The sequence below is a fragment of the Hoplias malabaricus genome, chromosome 14 (assembly GCF_029633855.1).
Source record: "Hoplias malabaricus isolate fHopMal1 chromosome 14, fHopMal1.hap1, whole genome shotgun sequence".
NCBI lineage: Eukaryota > Metazoa > Chordata > Actinopteri > Characiformes > Erythrinidae > Hoplias > Hoplias malabaricus.
In genome coordinates this window covers 18,250,123-18,265,304 of record NC_089813.1, presented here as the reverse complement: position 1 = coordinate 18,265,304, position 15,182 = coordinate 18,250,123, and the positions used below count along the sequence as shown (strand labels likewise).

The following is a 15,182-nucleotide window of genomic DNA, read 5'->3' as shown; positions in this document are numbered from 1 at the left end:
ATTATGATGGCAAGATTTTTTTTTTACTGCTGAACCAAGTATAACTGGAAAGTCAGAGAAATTTAAAATAAAATCTGATTGTTTCTTGCTACTTTTGGTCCCAGATTCCAACCATGTTGTCTAACCTTTCTAGGAGAATATTTTGGTCTAATGTATCAAAAGCTGCGCTGAGGTCAAGTAGCACCAACAGGGATTTGTAGCCTTGATCAGAAGTATGAAGAAGATCATTTGTTTTGAATCTTGAATAGAGTTCTTTCAGTGCTATGATGTGACCTAAATCCAGATTGGAATTTTTCATATATATATGGTTCTTATTTAGATATGAACTATGTTGTTGGGCCACAGCTTTTTCTAAGATCTTAGCTATATGGTAGACTAGAAATAGACCTGTATTTAGACTAGTGCTGGGCGATAAAAAGACATTTATTTGTTTGGTGATGAACTTTTGCTTGATAACTATGATAAGATTTTGGTAATAGAGCTCAATAAACCTTCATTTCTATTCCCGGTTAGCACAGCCAGCTACATGCTATCAGGCCTGTATACATATGCTATTACGGTAAAAGAACATAGGAGACTGTATGAATGTGAGAACATGAACAAATCTATAATGGACAATTCACAATACCTTTCTTCTCTTGCAGACTAAATCTCATGATCTTCAGGTATTTCCCTCAATTTGCTTCATTAATTTTACCATCTCTTGAATGGTACTGAGAATCTACTAAGATGCTGCCACCACCATGTTTCATTGTGAGGATTGTCCATTTTTGTCCATTGTGCCAGAGATAGCATAGTCTGATGGCCAAAGATCTTAGTTTTTATCAGTCAGCTTTTTATTAAAAATCTGGACTGGTGATTGGGGATTTGGTTATGTGATTTTCATCCTTACATTTGTGCTGAACTGTCCATATTCTATGACAACATCAAGTTACAACACCAGCTCCAGTATAAGCTCCACGACATGAATCATTTTGCTTGCTGAGTAACATGAGCCTGCTACCTGCAAGGAAAGCCAAGCCTAAAATTCTATGGAGGGCTAGGTTTTTGACTTTGTGTATACTTGTTTGAACTGCATTTTCAGAACCTTCATGTGCCTAGAGGTATTTTCTCAAACAAGTTTCTCAACTGCACTATTATAATTTTGTAATTGATCAGTTTTGCCCATGAAGCTTACTAGTTACACAAACAGTCATAAACTGGTTAATTTGTATTTTTTACTGTCATTAAAATAAATTGTTTATTACTGAAAAACAATTTATGTGCCTGATTCTAGTATTCTAAATAAAATATATTAAATACTACCAGACAACAAACTGCTGTAGAAAACAAATGTAAACTTTATTACAATATTTACAGGATTTAATCAAGAAATCCTTAGACTGAAATGAGAAATCCTTAAACTGAAATGAAGAAATTAGAGAGACAACATTAAATGCTAATAATTTCTTTCTTAATATGTAAAAGATAATTGTTTCCATCACAAGACCTAATGTACTTGTTGTGCATGGTAAAGGGACTGGACTATCGAACCAATTCACATATACAGGTGCACCTCAATAAATTAGAATATCATCAAAAAAATAATTTATTTCAGTAATCCATTTCAAAAAGTGAACCTCATATGGTCTATTTCAAGCGTTTATTTATTTTAATGTTGATGATTATGGCTTACAGCTAATGAGATCAAATAAGATCAATTAAAATATATATTTTTATACAGAAAAGTATGCCTACTGAAAAGTATGCACATGGGGTTTAGGTCAGGCGAGTGTGCTGGCCAATCAAGCGCAGTGATACTGTGGTTTTAAACCAGGTATTGGTACTTTTGGCAGTGTGGACACCTGTCCACAAGTCCTGCTGGAAAATGAAATCTGTATCTTCTTAAAGATTGCCAGCAGAGGGAAGCATGAAGTGCTCTAAAATTCCCTGGTAGACGGCTGCACTGACTTTGGACTTTGGACTGGATATAATACAGTGGGCCAACACCAGCAGATGGCTTCACAAATCATCACTGATTGTGGAAACTTCACACTAGACTCAAGCTGCTTGGATTGTGTGCCTCTCCAATCTTCCTCCAGACTGTGGGACCTTGATTTCCAAATGAAATGCAAAATTTACTTTTATCTGAAAACATGACTGTGGACCACTGAAAAACAGTCCAGTCCTTTTACTCTTTGGTCCAGGTAAGACACTTCTGGCATTGCCTCTGGGTCGTGAGTGGCTTGACACAAAGAATGCGACAGTTGTAGCCCATGTCCTGGATACGTTTCAGTGGTGGCTCTTGAAGCACTGACTCCATCAGCAGTCCACTCCTTGTGAATCTCCCCCAAATTTTTTAATAGCCTTTTCTTAACAATCCTTTCAAGGTTGAGGTTATCCCTGTTGCTTGTTTTATAACCACACATTTTCCTTCTGCTCACCTTTACATTAATATGCTTATAATTATGCTTATTAATATGGATACAACCGCGACCCTGAATTGGATAAGCGGTTACAGATAATGAATGAATGAATATGGATACAGCAGGAGGGTGTCAATGACTACCTTCTAGATACCTGTCAAGTCAGCAGTCTTCCCCAGTGTAGCCTAATGGACCAGACCAAGGGACCATTCTAAGAGTTTAGGAAACCTTTGCAGGTGTTTTGTGTTGATCATTTTAATTATCTGAGATAATGAATTTTGGGTTTTCACTGGCTACAAACCATAATCATCAACATTAAAAGAAATAAACTCTTGAAATAGATCACTCTCTTTGTAATTCATCTATATAATGAGTTCCACTTTTGAATTGAATTACTGAAATAAATTAACATTTTGAGGATATTCTAATTTATTTACCTGTAAATAAATAACTTGAGAATTAATTTTTCGGTGTAGGCAAATATGGCCAAATTTAATTGTACTACATATAGTCTGTGCAATGAAAAAATACAAATCATCATCACTGGCAAACAATGTCAAGGAAAACAAAAAAAGTGTAACCTATTTTTTTACACACCTTCAACAGCACATGTTCATCAAGAACTTATCCATATCCTTGAAATTAGGACATAATGTATGCAACTGCTCCAAGAAAAAGCCCCTTTAGAGAGAGTGAGTCACCCAAATAGGCAGTGCTTTCAGTACCATAGTCTTCGGTTTAGTATTATTAAATCATCATCCTAATATTTTGAACACACATGGTTCTAGATGAAAATGCCATGCAAAACGTCATTCACATAATCATAGACACATTTCTGTTTTCATTTCCCTGACCACAGATTTGCAGTAGTTGTGATCGGGCTAACAGAATCCTTGCGAGGCCGTTTGGGACTGTGGTTATAGCCAGGTGAGTGAATAAAGGTAGGGCTGATGGGTGGAGTTGAAGAAGACGATGATGGTGAAGAAGAAGATATACAACAGGAGGATGATGCTTTAAGTTGGAGCCATTTCTCACCGAGGGCCTTGGCAAAGTGGTCATCCACAGATACACTAATGGCAAACTGCTTAGAGGAACAATTTTGGTAGTTTACTCCAAGACTTCTTTTGAAATGCTCTTCGACGTGATCATAACTATGGTGTGTCTCAGCTACACAGAGGGAACCCACATAAGAATACATTTAGACTGGATGCAAAAAATTGATTTTGAATTTATTTAGAAATATAATAAATGAAATCTATGTTGAAGCTATTAAAAGGCAATTAGAATAATCTTTTACAAACAAAATGTTAAGCTTTAATATAACGTACCAGTTGAATGTCCATAACAGCCTTCAGCCCTTTGTACTGACTTTGTTGATGAGACGCATGTGATCACTGAGGGACGGACCTGCAAGAGATATAAAGGGTCAATCAAGGCTCGTTATATTCCATAATAGGAAATGTCAGTGATAATTTGTTGTTAATACAAAGCCTATTATATTCATTTCTGAAGAAAACATTTATTTTTCACACAATAAATGTCATTCAAGGGAAGAAAATCACAAAGGCATGTGTCTAACTAAAAGTGCTCTAGTCTTTTCAACGTTCCAGGCTACTACTTCAGCCCTAAAGCCATGAACAGGTCAACAACAACTGTGGTGTGTTGGGACTTGTTGACAACATTCCTCCACCCATTGCTCACATTTCTCCCTGAATCTGGCTGGATTGCATATCTGGGACAGGCAATGGCCTGTCTGTGCATTAGGAAGTAGTCTGTTGAGAATATGGGAAAACGTCTTGTATTCTGGTGTATCTCTCAGAGAACAGACCAGTTGAGCCTTGGAAGAGAGTGCGTAAGATGTGACACAATATTTTATGTGTATTCATTGAGAGACTCTACCTTATAACACCATGAATTTACAACCATAAACTAGTTTAATATGTGCAGTTATTTGCAAATATAAGGATAGGTTTGTTGTCCTTGGTCAAATTACACATTTTGCTGATACTTCTGCTGATAGTTTGGTGTGTTCGCCCCATGTCCACCTGGGCTTCCTCCGCATGCTCTAGCAACTCAAAAATGTGTCCATAGGTGTGAGTGAATGTGTGAGAGTGTGTCACCCTGTGAAGGACTCGCAAGCCCTCCAGGGTGTGATCCTGCCTTGTGCCCAGTGATTCTCCAGACCCACTGCGACACTGAACTGGATAAGCGGTTAAAGACAATGAATGAATGAACGGATGTGTTAGGATACAGAAAAATAGTCTGATTAATTCATGAACAATATTTGAAATATTTAGCAGAGTTTGGTGGCTGTGTTTTTGTTTAAAAAAACAAACATTTCACTCTGCGACTGTGCTTGTTTCATTTGAATTTTACTATGTAACTCATGCATGAGCAAAGGACTAACTGTAACCAATCACCTGTATGTGTCTAACTGAAGATTTTTTGTTCTTGTCTTCTGTTTTCTGTGGATCCAAACGAGGTTTCTTGATGAGGGCAAGAGGCTCATCTGTGATAGGCATGGGGAGTACTGGGCTGGGGATGAGATGTGTAGGACTGGCTGTTGGGCTCCAGGTGGATGTAGGACTCTCTGGCATGTTAAAGCCAGATGGTCTCCTAGCATTTTTGGCTAGACTTTTACTCAGTGCCCTTTCTCTCCTAAAACACAGAAATGACACAGAAAGAGAAAAATGTCCGTTTAAAAGAAATTCAGTACTTTATACCAGCAGCAAAGAATGGTGATTTGACAGACAATGATGTACCTTTCCTCAAGTGTCCGTCCTCGATCTGAACTATACTTGTGTTTGGGTGGGTATGCAGGGATAACTTGCACTCTGTCATTGTTCGTGTGACGGAACCTGTCCTCACCTCTCAGGTTGGGCTGACCTAAGGAACAAATGATATATATCTTACAATTATCTTTCAAAAGGCAATACTCTGTAATGATAGTCAGGGCAAAAGCTGAGTATGCATACCAAATGAGGGGAAATCTCAAATATGTTAACTAGTGTAAATATAAGTATAAATGAACTAAGATAGGAAACCTGGTATAGTCAGATGACCAGACATTATTTACAGGGGCAAACAGTAAAAGGGAGTGGCAAACATATAAACAACCACCTTACTGTTAGTTCCTGCTGTATCATCACGACATGTGTGACTTAATTGTGGGAAAACTTTCCTGTGCCTCTGTTAAATGTAAACTCCGTTAAGCAGAAAAACAAGATCAACTGGCTCTATGAGTATTTCTTTGGAACCCAGCTGATTCACCCCTAACGGTAAATTTTCAAATGCACAACAAATAAGGCAGCACCTGTTGCAAGAAATCAATCATAACTGCCTGGAAACAAACTGAAAAATTATTATTTTTTCTTCTTCTTCTTCTTCTCAGCAACAAAGCCTCTTTTAGCCCTCAAACAGATCTTCATGTAGTACAATTTCAGACTTGAACTTATGTAAACTATACAATGTAATAACAATAAAAACATTTTGTTCCCCACAATTCTACTATTTTACCTTCTTTGTAATCAAACATCAAGCACAAATATGCATGTATATTGAAATCCTTATTTATACTGGATGTTAAAATAAAATACAATAAAATTGTAAAATATGGCGGCATGGTGGCTCAGTAGGTATAGTCACAGTCACACAGCTCCAGGGGCCTGGAGGTTGTGGGTTCGATTCCCGCTCCGGGTGACTGTCTGTGAGGAGTTGGTGTGTTCTTCCCATGTCCGCGTGGGTTTCCTCCGGGTGCTCCGGTTTCTTCCCACAGTCCAAAAACACACGTTGGTAGGTGGATTGGCGACTCAAAAAAAAAGTGTCCGTAGGTGTGAGTGTGTGAGTGAATGTGTGTGTGTGTCTGTGTTGCCTGTGAAGGACTGGCGCTTCCTCCGGGGTGTATTCCCGCCTTGCGCCCAATGATTCCAGGTAGGCTCTGTACCCACCGCGACCCTGAACTGGATAAGCGGTTACAGATAATGAATGAATGAATGAAAAATTGTAAAATATATGGGCAGCACGGTGGCACAGGGTTCTGGGGCTGGGTTTGTGGATTCCATTGTCGCGCCGGGTGAGAAGTTCAATTTGTTCCCCCTGTAACTGTGTGGGTTTCTTTGGATGCTCTGGTTTCTTCCCACAGTCTAAAAACACACGTTGGTAGGTGGATTGGTGACTCAAAAATTGCACATAGGTGTGAATGTGTGAGTGTGTCACCCCCAAAGTGTGTTCCTGTCTTGCACCCAGTCAATCTGGGTAGGCTCTGGACCCACCACTACCCTGATCTTGATAAGCGGTTATGAATGAATGAATGAAGGTAAAATATATAATACACTTTTCAAAATTTTAGACAGTCAGCCCAACCACATCATTACATGCCATAGGCTGTTTGCAATTTGCAAAATGTCAAAATGTAGCATGTAGTTAACAGATAAACCTATCTATTAAAATGAATTATTTTAAAAAAAAAACTTTGCTAGAATTAGACAAATCAATTTAACTTTACACAGGATCATGAATGCCCCACCCCATGCATACTGGATGCATTCAATTCAGTATAGTGACGTCACCAATACTGGTTTGACACATGGGGACAGTAGGTTTTAAACACCAAACCACTATACCATTGCACAAAACATTGAGAGTGCAACTTCTATTGAAAGTACAAACAATAAGCACACAAACAACAAAAACAGCAACAAATATTAAACATTTACAAGGCTCTCCCCAGGGGACTAGCATGGCATGCTGGGAGCCACTTTACTGTCCTACATGATCATGTCCTATTTACATTTACGAGGGGATTTGTGACAAATACAACAGTATTATTTCTGTCTTGTGTAAGTAAACAAAACTTGCCATTTGTTAACATCAATTTTAAAGCAAAACATCTTTGCACCTTAGTATACCTCTGCTATATTTAATACCTATGTGTATTTCATAGGTTGGATTCTATTTGTAATTTGTCTTTCTTATTTTGGCCAGAATCACAATTTTGCATGCTTTGTCAGCTTTGTTACAACAAACTTGAAAAAAATAAAAAAAGGGATAATCAAAGTTGCTGGATTATTATTATATTAGCTGAGATTATACCAACACCACTTGAGTGCTTTAACTAGCAATATAATTCTGCAAATATGCAACACACAGCCATTAATTAATAAATATGGGCATACATTAAGTCCAATAAAACTTCATTTAGGCAAATCTTACATGAAAATATGTAAGTTTCAGAGTGAAGTACGATAGCCAAACATTCATCATTCCAAATATTCTGATTAAAGTGGACACATTGTTGGCAAATTTCATCTGGATAGTTCAATCTATTTCACAAATGCAGACATACAAACAAAGCCAGTGCAGTAGAGTGTGACAGGCTGACACGGTCTGGCAGAGGACAGGGGGCCAAGGGTAAACCACACCTTACACCTTAAGTGGTTTTCTAGCGCCTGAGGGAGGGTTATTTTTCTTTAGTGCTCAAACACAAAAACAAGCATTCCTAAGGGCTCTGTCATTCCTTAAAGTCACTTTCAGACAATAAACTCCATTCTGCTATTATACTCTTTGATGAAGCACATACTAAATGAAAGTCAGTAGAAAATAACTCCCATCTTCCTCTTAATAACGTCCTCTAAGTGGATCAAAATGCTCAGCAAAATGGCCAGTAAAAATTTATGCTATGTTATTCTCTGCTTACCTTAATTAAATTCAATATAATTTTATTAATGGAGCACTTATTACATCTTGTGTTATCACAAAGCATCATTAGACAGTTCCAGGTCCTATCCCCAAGTGAGCAAGCTGATTACACTCTGGCAAGGAAAAACTACCTCAGAACATGAAACCTTGAGAGCAACTATGGGGAGCCCATCATCCTCTGGTCAACATGAGAGCAATAATATAATATATAATTAATAATATTACAATAATATTATAATAATAATAAAACAATTATATATAATAATAAACAATTATAACATGGCTGAAAAAATTATAAAAGTTAGACCTAGTCAGACAAAATTAAACATAACTTAGTAGCAGGCAATAAAAGGACAGTGCTGGAGCACAAAGAGATAATTACCTTCCAGGATGTATACTTTAAAACCGCTGCTCATCCGAGTGATATAGTGGAAATTGGTGACAGCCATGACTCCAGAGCTGTGCCTAGTGGTTCCAGGCACTTGACAACTGGTGAGGAAATGCTATCTGGGCTCTTCCCTAGAACAACTAGAAAGTGAGGATCAGAATCACTCTATTCTATGCTCTGTATCAGCAATCTACTCCACTGCTCTGTAGTTTTCAAGAACATCTTCCTCTGAGTTCCCATTGGTGGTTTCAAATACAACCCCCCTTCTCCTTGTATTTCCTGCTCTTTGTCTCTTTATGTTAACCTCCACAGGTGCCTAATGGGAGGAGTCTGGTAAGGATCTGTGAATTACCCTTTGTCTCTATTCCCCTAAAATCTTACTTGTCATGGCTATTACAAAACTTGCAATGGCAAAATTCCTGTTGGGTTGAGTGTGTTGTGGAAACCTGAATACATACGCTACAAAGTGCTCAAAATGTATTTTTATTATATATTAACCATTCCATTTTTCCTGGAACTTCCCACAATCCACAGAGCAGTCTTGCACTGTCCTTTGTATCCTCTCTCAGTTTCCACTTGTCAACAGCCCCTCCTTTGGGACTAATCTAAAATCTTGTTTGACTGCATTTTTTAGAGTGCTTAGCCTACTTGAGCTGCAGTTATTCTGCCAACCTGTCCATGCATGTAGTACCATGCAAGTTACCCTAACCTTAAAGCACCTGGTCTTTTCCATGGCTTCTATTTTTTTTTCTTGGTAAAAAGACAAAGGCTCTAAGCCATGAAAGATCTGAGCCATATGTGTTCCTGCCTGAGCATGCTAAAGCATCTCGATAAATACTCAGACTATGAAACACACACACACACACACAAGTTGTGTTATATATATATTTCCTTTTATTTGCACAGACTTACTCTTACCTTATTCATACATACTATTTGTATAACCCTAATTCTTATCCTTACTATAACATTTCTCAAGCCTTAAAACATATCATAAAAAAACAAACATTAAAATTTTATGATTAATGCTATGGGTCCAGGTTGTGTTTACCACAGGGAAGTCCCCAAAACACACACACATACACACACACACACACAGCTGGTATATCAAGTCTATCTAGCCTCAGATTCGTCATTTTCAGTTCTGAAATGACGTAATTAGCATGAGTGAGGTACCAATAAACATTTCAAAGTTACTCCTTAGTGATTAACTTGTACAGTAATACCTTGACTTGCGAGTTTAATTCGTTCTGTAACTCAGTTTGCTTGTATATCAAATTAAAATTCCCCATTAAAATTATTTGAAATTGTATTAATCTGTTTCAGCCCCACAAACCCACACCAATTTATTTTGCTACATGTTTTTACATAAGAAAATGTACTTTATAAATAACAAATAATGTATAAAAATAATAAAGATAACATTAGTTCTTTCTAAAGCAGAGCTTGTAGTTCTCAGTGTTTCAGCTCTGACCTGCTGCTCTTAGTGCTACAGCAAAACAAACTGCTGTAGGAGGGACTGTGACTCCACTGGCTGCACACTGAACAATGGACAGATTATTCTGGCTGCTGATTGGATAAATAAAGGTGACAACCAATGAAAATCGTGTTCTCTGTTCAGGAGCCATGCAGAATCTGACTCGGCAATGCAGAAAATCCACTATGTAACTTTTGGAGGATGGTAGGAAACCTTCCCCTCTCTCACCATCCTCCTTGATTTGAGGACAATGCTGTAAAGTAGATTCTGCAACTGTAGAGTGGAGCTAAGAAACAAAAATTTCAAAATTTTTTAACTACTTTAAACTGAAAATAATTATAAATATATAAATAAAACATTCACAGGTGGCACGGTGCACAACAGGTAGTGTCGCTGTTTCACAGCTCCAGGGTTCTGTGAGTAGTTGTGTTCTCCCTGAGTCCGTGTGGGTTTCCTCTGGTTTCCTCCCGCAGGCCAAAAAAAAAAAAACCACACGTTAGTAGGTGGATTGGCTACTCAAAAGTGTCCATAGGTGTGAGTGTGTGAATGAATGTAAATGTGTGTCACCCTGAGAAGGACCGTTCCCACCTTGTGGCTAGTGATTCTGGGTATGCTCCGGACCCACTGCAACCCTTGATTGGATAATTGGTTACAGAGAATGAATGAATGAATGAATATTCATAGATTATAATCAGAATAATTTTGAGTATAATGTTAGAATAATTTTGATTTTTTAATTTTGAGAATAGGGCTGCACGGTGGCGCAGCAGGTAGTGTCGCAGTCACACAGCTCCAGGGACCTGGAGGTTGTGGGTTCGATTCCCGCTCCGGGTGACTGTCTGTGAGAAGTTTGGTGTGTTCTCTCCGTGTCCGCGTGGGTTTCCTCCGGGTGCTCTGGTTTCCTCCCACAGTCCAAAAACACATGTTGGTTGGGTGGATTGGCGACTCAAAAAGTGTCCGTAGGTGTGTGTGTTGCCCTGTGAAGGACTGGTGCCCCCTTCAGGGTGTATTCCCCCCTTGCGCCCAATGATTCCAGGTAGGCTCTGGACCCACCGCGATCCTGAATTGGATAAGTGGTTACAGATAATGAATGAAAAAATGAATTTTGAGAATATAGTTCAAATATTTTAGAGAGTCTTCTTCTTTTTCGTGTTTGGGCTGCTCTCGCCCAGGTTGCCACAGTAGACCAACCGCGTACTGGACACCAATCTGGCACAGTTTTTATGCCGGATACTCTTCCTGACACAACCCTCCCTATTTTATCTGGGCTTTGGGACAGGCACTGCAATGCGATGTATTCCAGTGGCTAAATAATTCAGAGAATAAAGTCAGAATATTTCAAAGTCAGAACAATTCAGTGTATATGAAATCAGGACATTTTGAGAAACAATGTTTGGGATTTATCTAAATGTTTAGAGAGCCATTAATCTTCCAGCCTATGCACTAGTTTAGAATGTATTGTATATAAGCAGTCAAGTAAAGTGCCAGTGAGCAGAATTATTTATTATACTCTTCCATCTTCCATCATGATTTAATCTGTCATTGCAACTACTGATAGTCATGCCATATGGCTGTAGTGTAGTTTACGTGTCCATTTGCCATAATGGGTTGGGGCATTAAGGCCAATCATGCAGGAGACATGTTGCAGACAGCAGACTGTTTCAGTGTTCAAATACTAAAAAAAATATTGGGTTCTCATGTGCCAGAGGACTGAAAATTTCTTTATTTGTGAATACTATAAGAGAATATAACATCAACAATACCCAACGGTCCTAATTTGCACTCCAAATTGTTGTGTCTGGCCCATTATACATGCAGAAAAATATTCTGTCTTTATTCTCTGAATTATTTTGATTTTATTTTGTAATTATTCAGACTTTAATCTCTGAACAATTCTGACTTTATTCTTTGAAATACCTTGACTTTAATCACTAAATTATTCTGTCTTTATTTTGAATTTATTCTCAAAATTTGTTTTCCCCGTACAGTGGCCTTAAAATTCCGTTGTACCATAAAACCCTATCATATGCACTATAATTCCTGCGTCTGAGTTTACTTTTCTGACTGTTGATGCAACAGCGCCACTTAGTGTTTTTGAAGTTGCAGTACATTTTCCAGTGTCCTAGGAAATGTGATCCTGCCCTAGGGTGTTGCCATTTCTGGCTTTTTCCTCCTGTTCTTCATTTGACCCTGCCCTCTGTTTAGTGTCTAATTGTGACTTTCAAAGCAGTTCTACATAAAAACAAACAAACAAAACCATAGGTTAGATCCATTAAAATGCTGTGAAATTACCCAAGAAACATACAATTTTGATTATGATACACTTCTATCAGCAACTAAATGTTTTGAAAAAACAAAAACACAACAACACGGTTTGTTATATCACATATAAAATCTTACTTAGGGCAGCACGGTGGTGCAGCAGGTAGTGTTGCAGTCACACAGCTCCAGGATCCTGGGGTTGTGGGTTCCAGTCCCACTCGCACAGTTTAGTGTGTTCTCCCTGTGCTTGCATGGGTTTCCTCCGAGTGCTCCGGTTTTCTACCACAGTTGGTAGGTGGATTGTAGACGCAAAAGAGTCTGTAGGTGTGAGTGTGTGTATTGCCCTGTGAAAGACTGGTGTCTTGCGTCAAGTGATTCTGGGTAGGCTCCAGACTCACCAGCACCCTGAAAGGGATAAGTGGTTACAGACAATGAATGACTCATGCTTGAGTGAAAAATTATATTACAAATTATATTATTTCATTTAATTTTTAATTTTGTCATGATATTTGTGCACGTTTGGAAAAAGAAATGACAAAAATATTAGCTTTTTCATTTAATTGTTTTCATTTCAATTTTAATTTTGGCGGGACTTACTTCCCATGGTAAAGTTACTGAATTCACTGAATTCACCACTGAGCCCATATATCTAAGACAAGATAAGGTAAAAAATTAGAATCAAATCAAATCATACTTGTTTACAACTGACATTGCCACAAAGGAGCTTCACCTAATTAGTATCAGAACAGAACATTTAAATCAAAGCCCAGTGTGAGCAAGCTGAAGTGGCAAGGAAAAACTCCCTGAAGACTGGAGGAAGAAACCTTGGGAGGATCCAAGACTCACAAAGGGGATCCGTCCTCCTCTGATCAAACTACAGATTAAAATTTAAAGTATCACCATTTGAATGTCATTATGCTACAATACAACAACAACAATAATAATAATAATGGTGGCATCAATCTGGGGGCATAATAATAGTGCACCAGATTGGAAACATCACTCAGAGTGTTGTTAAAACATGCCATTTTGTATTGTTTCTGTTCTGTGCCCCCCTTGTCATGTGACACGGGGAAACAGTCTTGTGTCTGCTTCCTGCTTGTTCACTGGTCATGTGATACCCTTCCCTTGTGTTTCTAGTGTCGTGTGTCTTAATTAGTACCCAGGTGTTTCTTGTTGGTGTTGTCTTTATATAGTCCTTGTCAGTGGTTCCTGTTTGTGGGTCATTGTACTGATGTTTGGTTGATGGTCCTTAGCTTTGTTCTATGTTTAATGTGCTGTGTCTTTGTGCATTGTCTTGCTTTGTGTTTATCAGTCTTGTATAACTCTTGCATTTTATGTTTAGATTCCTTGTTTAGTGTTTTGCTTTGTTTAGTGTTTAGCATTTAGCCATTTAGTTCTGTATAGTCCTTGTTTAGTGTCTAGCCCTTGTGTTTAGTGTCCCTCTGTCTAGTTTCCTTTAAGTTATTATAATAAAGCCTCCTGCACTTAACTCCTTCCTTTGCTTCTTGACCACTTCTATGCACCCTCCATTATTACAGTTGTTAATCTGAGTCCATTTCTACTTCAATGTAGTTGATCATGGTGATGTGGCAGTAGCTGGAGGTGAGCAGCTGGTCTGGTGTGGGCTGCAGGAGAATTTAGCAAACAATCTTCCATCAGTGAGCCACCATTTTCTCAGAAAAACAGTAAAGAGAAGCAGCTAGCTTGGTTGAGTGCAGTAGAAAAGCAGATGTGAATATTTTCATTAGTGTACACAGTAAATTCACCAGTGTTAAATCAACATTATTAGCGTTAACACTGAGGGTGTTCAATTATTACACTTTAACACTGCTAGTGTTGATTTAATAGTGGTGAATTTACTGTGTAGTGACAGATCTGACTATAACAGTGATGAGTAGGTCAAAAGAGCTCCAGAAATAATCAGTAAGACTTTTGGCTGTCAACATAATAGAAAAAACAGGGAGACATGGAGCCTACATGAAATCACCAGTTGCAACTTTATTATAGGGCACCACACACACCTATCTATGGACACGTATGAGTAGCCAATCCACCTACCATGGTGTGCTTCTTGACTTTTAACATAATGTATTACTATATCTTTTAATTTGAATTACAAACCTGATTCCAAAAAAGTTGGGACACTAAACAAATTGTGAATAAAAACTGAATACAATGATGTGGAGATGGCAAATGTCAATATTTTATTCATCATAGAACATAGATGACAGATCAAAATTTTAATCTGAGTAAATGTAACATTTTAAAGGAAAAATATTCATTCATTATCTGTAACCGCTTATCCAATTCAGGGTCGCACTGGGTCCAGAGCCTACCTGGAATCATTGTGTACAAGGCAGGAATACACCCTGGAGGGTGCGCCAGTCCTTCACAGGGCAACACAGACACAGTCACACCTACGGACACTTTTGAGTCGCCAATCCACCTGCAACGTGTTTTTTTGGACTGTGGGAGGAAACCCACGGGGAGAACACACCAACTCCTCACAGACAGTCACCTGGAGCAGGAATCAAACCCACAACCTCCAGGCCCCTGGAGCTGTGTGACTGCGACACTACCTGCTGCGCCACCGTGCCGCAAGGAAAAATATGTTGATTGAAAATTTCACAGTTTCAACAAATCCCAAAAAGGTTGGGACAAGTAGCAATAAGTGGTTGGAAAAGGGAAATCGAGCATATAATGAACAGCTGGAAGACCAATTAACACTAATTAGGTCAATTGACAACATGATTGGGTGTAAGAAGAGCTTCTTAGAGTGTCAGTGTCTCTCTGAAGCCAAGATGGTAAGAGGATCACCAATTCCACCATTGTTGCGCAGAAAGATAGTGCAGCAATACCAGAATGGTGTTACCTAGTGTAAAATAGCAAAGACTTTTAAGTTATCATCATCAACTGTGCATAACATCATCAAAAGATTCAGGGAATCTGG

At 38.4% G+C, this 15,182-nt stretch overlaps 1 protein-coding gene across 1 annotated transcript; it reads right to left on the bottom strand.

Moving 5' to 3' along the window:
* Positions 1 to 1,332: 1,332 nt before the first annotated feature.
* Positions 1,333 to 8,717, bottom strand: vgll4l (vestigial like 4 like). The gene is made up of 5 exons (XM_066644474.1): positions 8,485 to 8,717; positions 5,168 to 5,291; positions 4,826 to 5,063; positions 3,734 to 3,812; positions 1,333 to 3,572 (listed from the first exon to the last, which is right to left on the bottom strand). The coding sequence occupies exons 1-5, from the start codon at positions 8,549 to 8,551 to the stop codon at positions 3,247 to 3,249; spliced, it is 834 nt and encodes a 277-aa protein (XP_066500571.1). The 5' UTR covers positions 8,552 to 8,717; the 3' UTR covers positions 1,333 to 3,246.
* Between the last annotated feature and the right edge of the window lie 6,465 nt (positions 8,718 to 15,182).

What these genes read in the sequence shown, in the direction of transcription:
- vgll4l (XM_066644474.1), bottom strand. Translation starts at nt 8,551, where the DNA reads ATGGCTGTCACCAATTTCCACTATATCACTCGGATGAGCAGCGGTTTT. An exon ending in TAAAGTATACATCCTGGAAG is followed by an intron (nt 5,292 to 8,484) that starts GTAATTATCTCT and finishes TTTGTTCCTTAG; the next exon opens with GTCAGCCCAACCTGAGAGGT. An exon ending in GGACGGACACTTGAGGAAAG is followed by an intron (nt 5,064 to 5,167) that starts GTACATCATTGT and finishes TCTGTGTTTTAG; the next exon opens with GAGAGAAAGGGCACTGAGTA.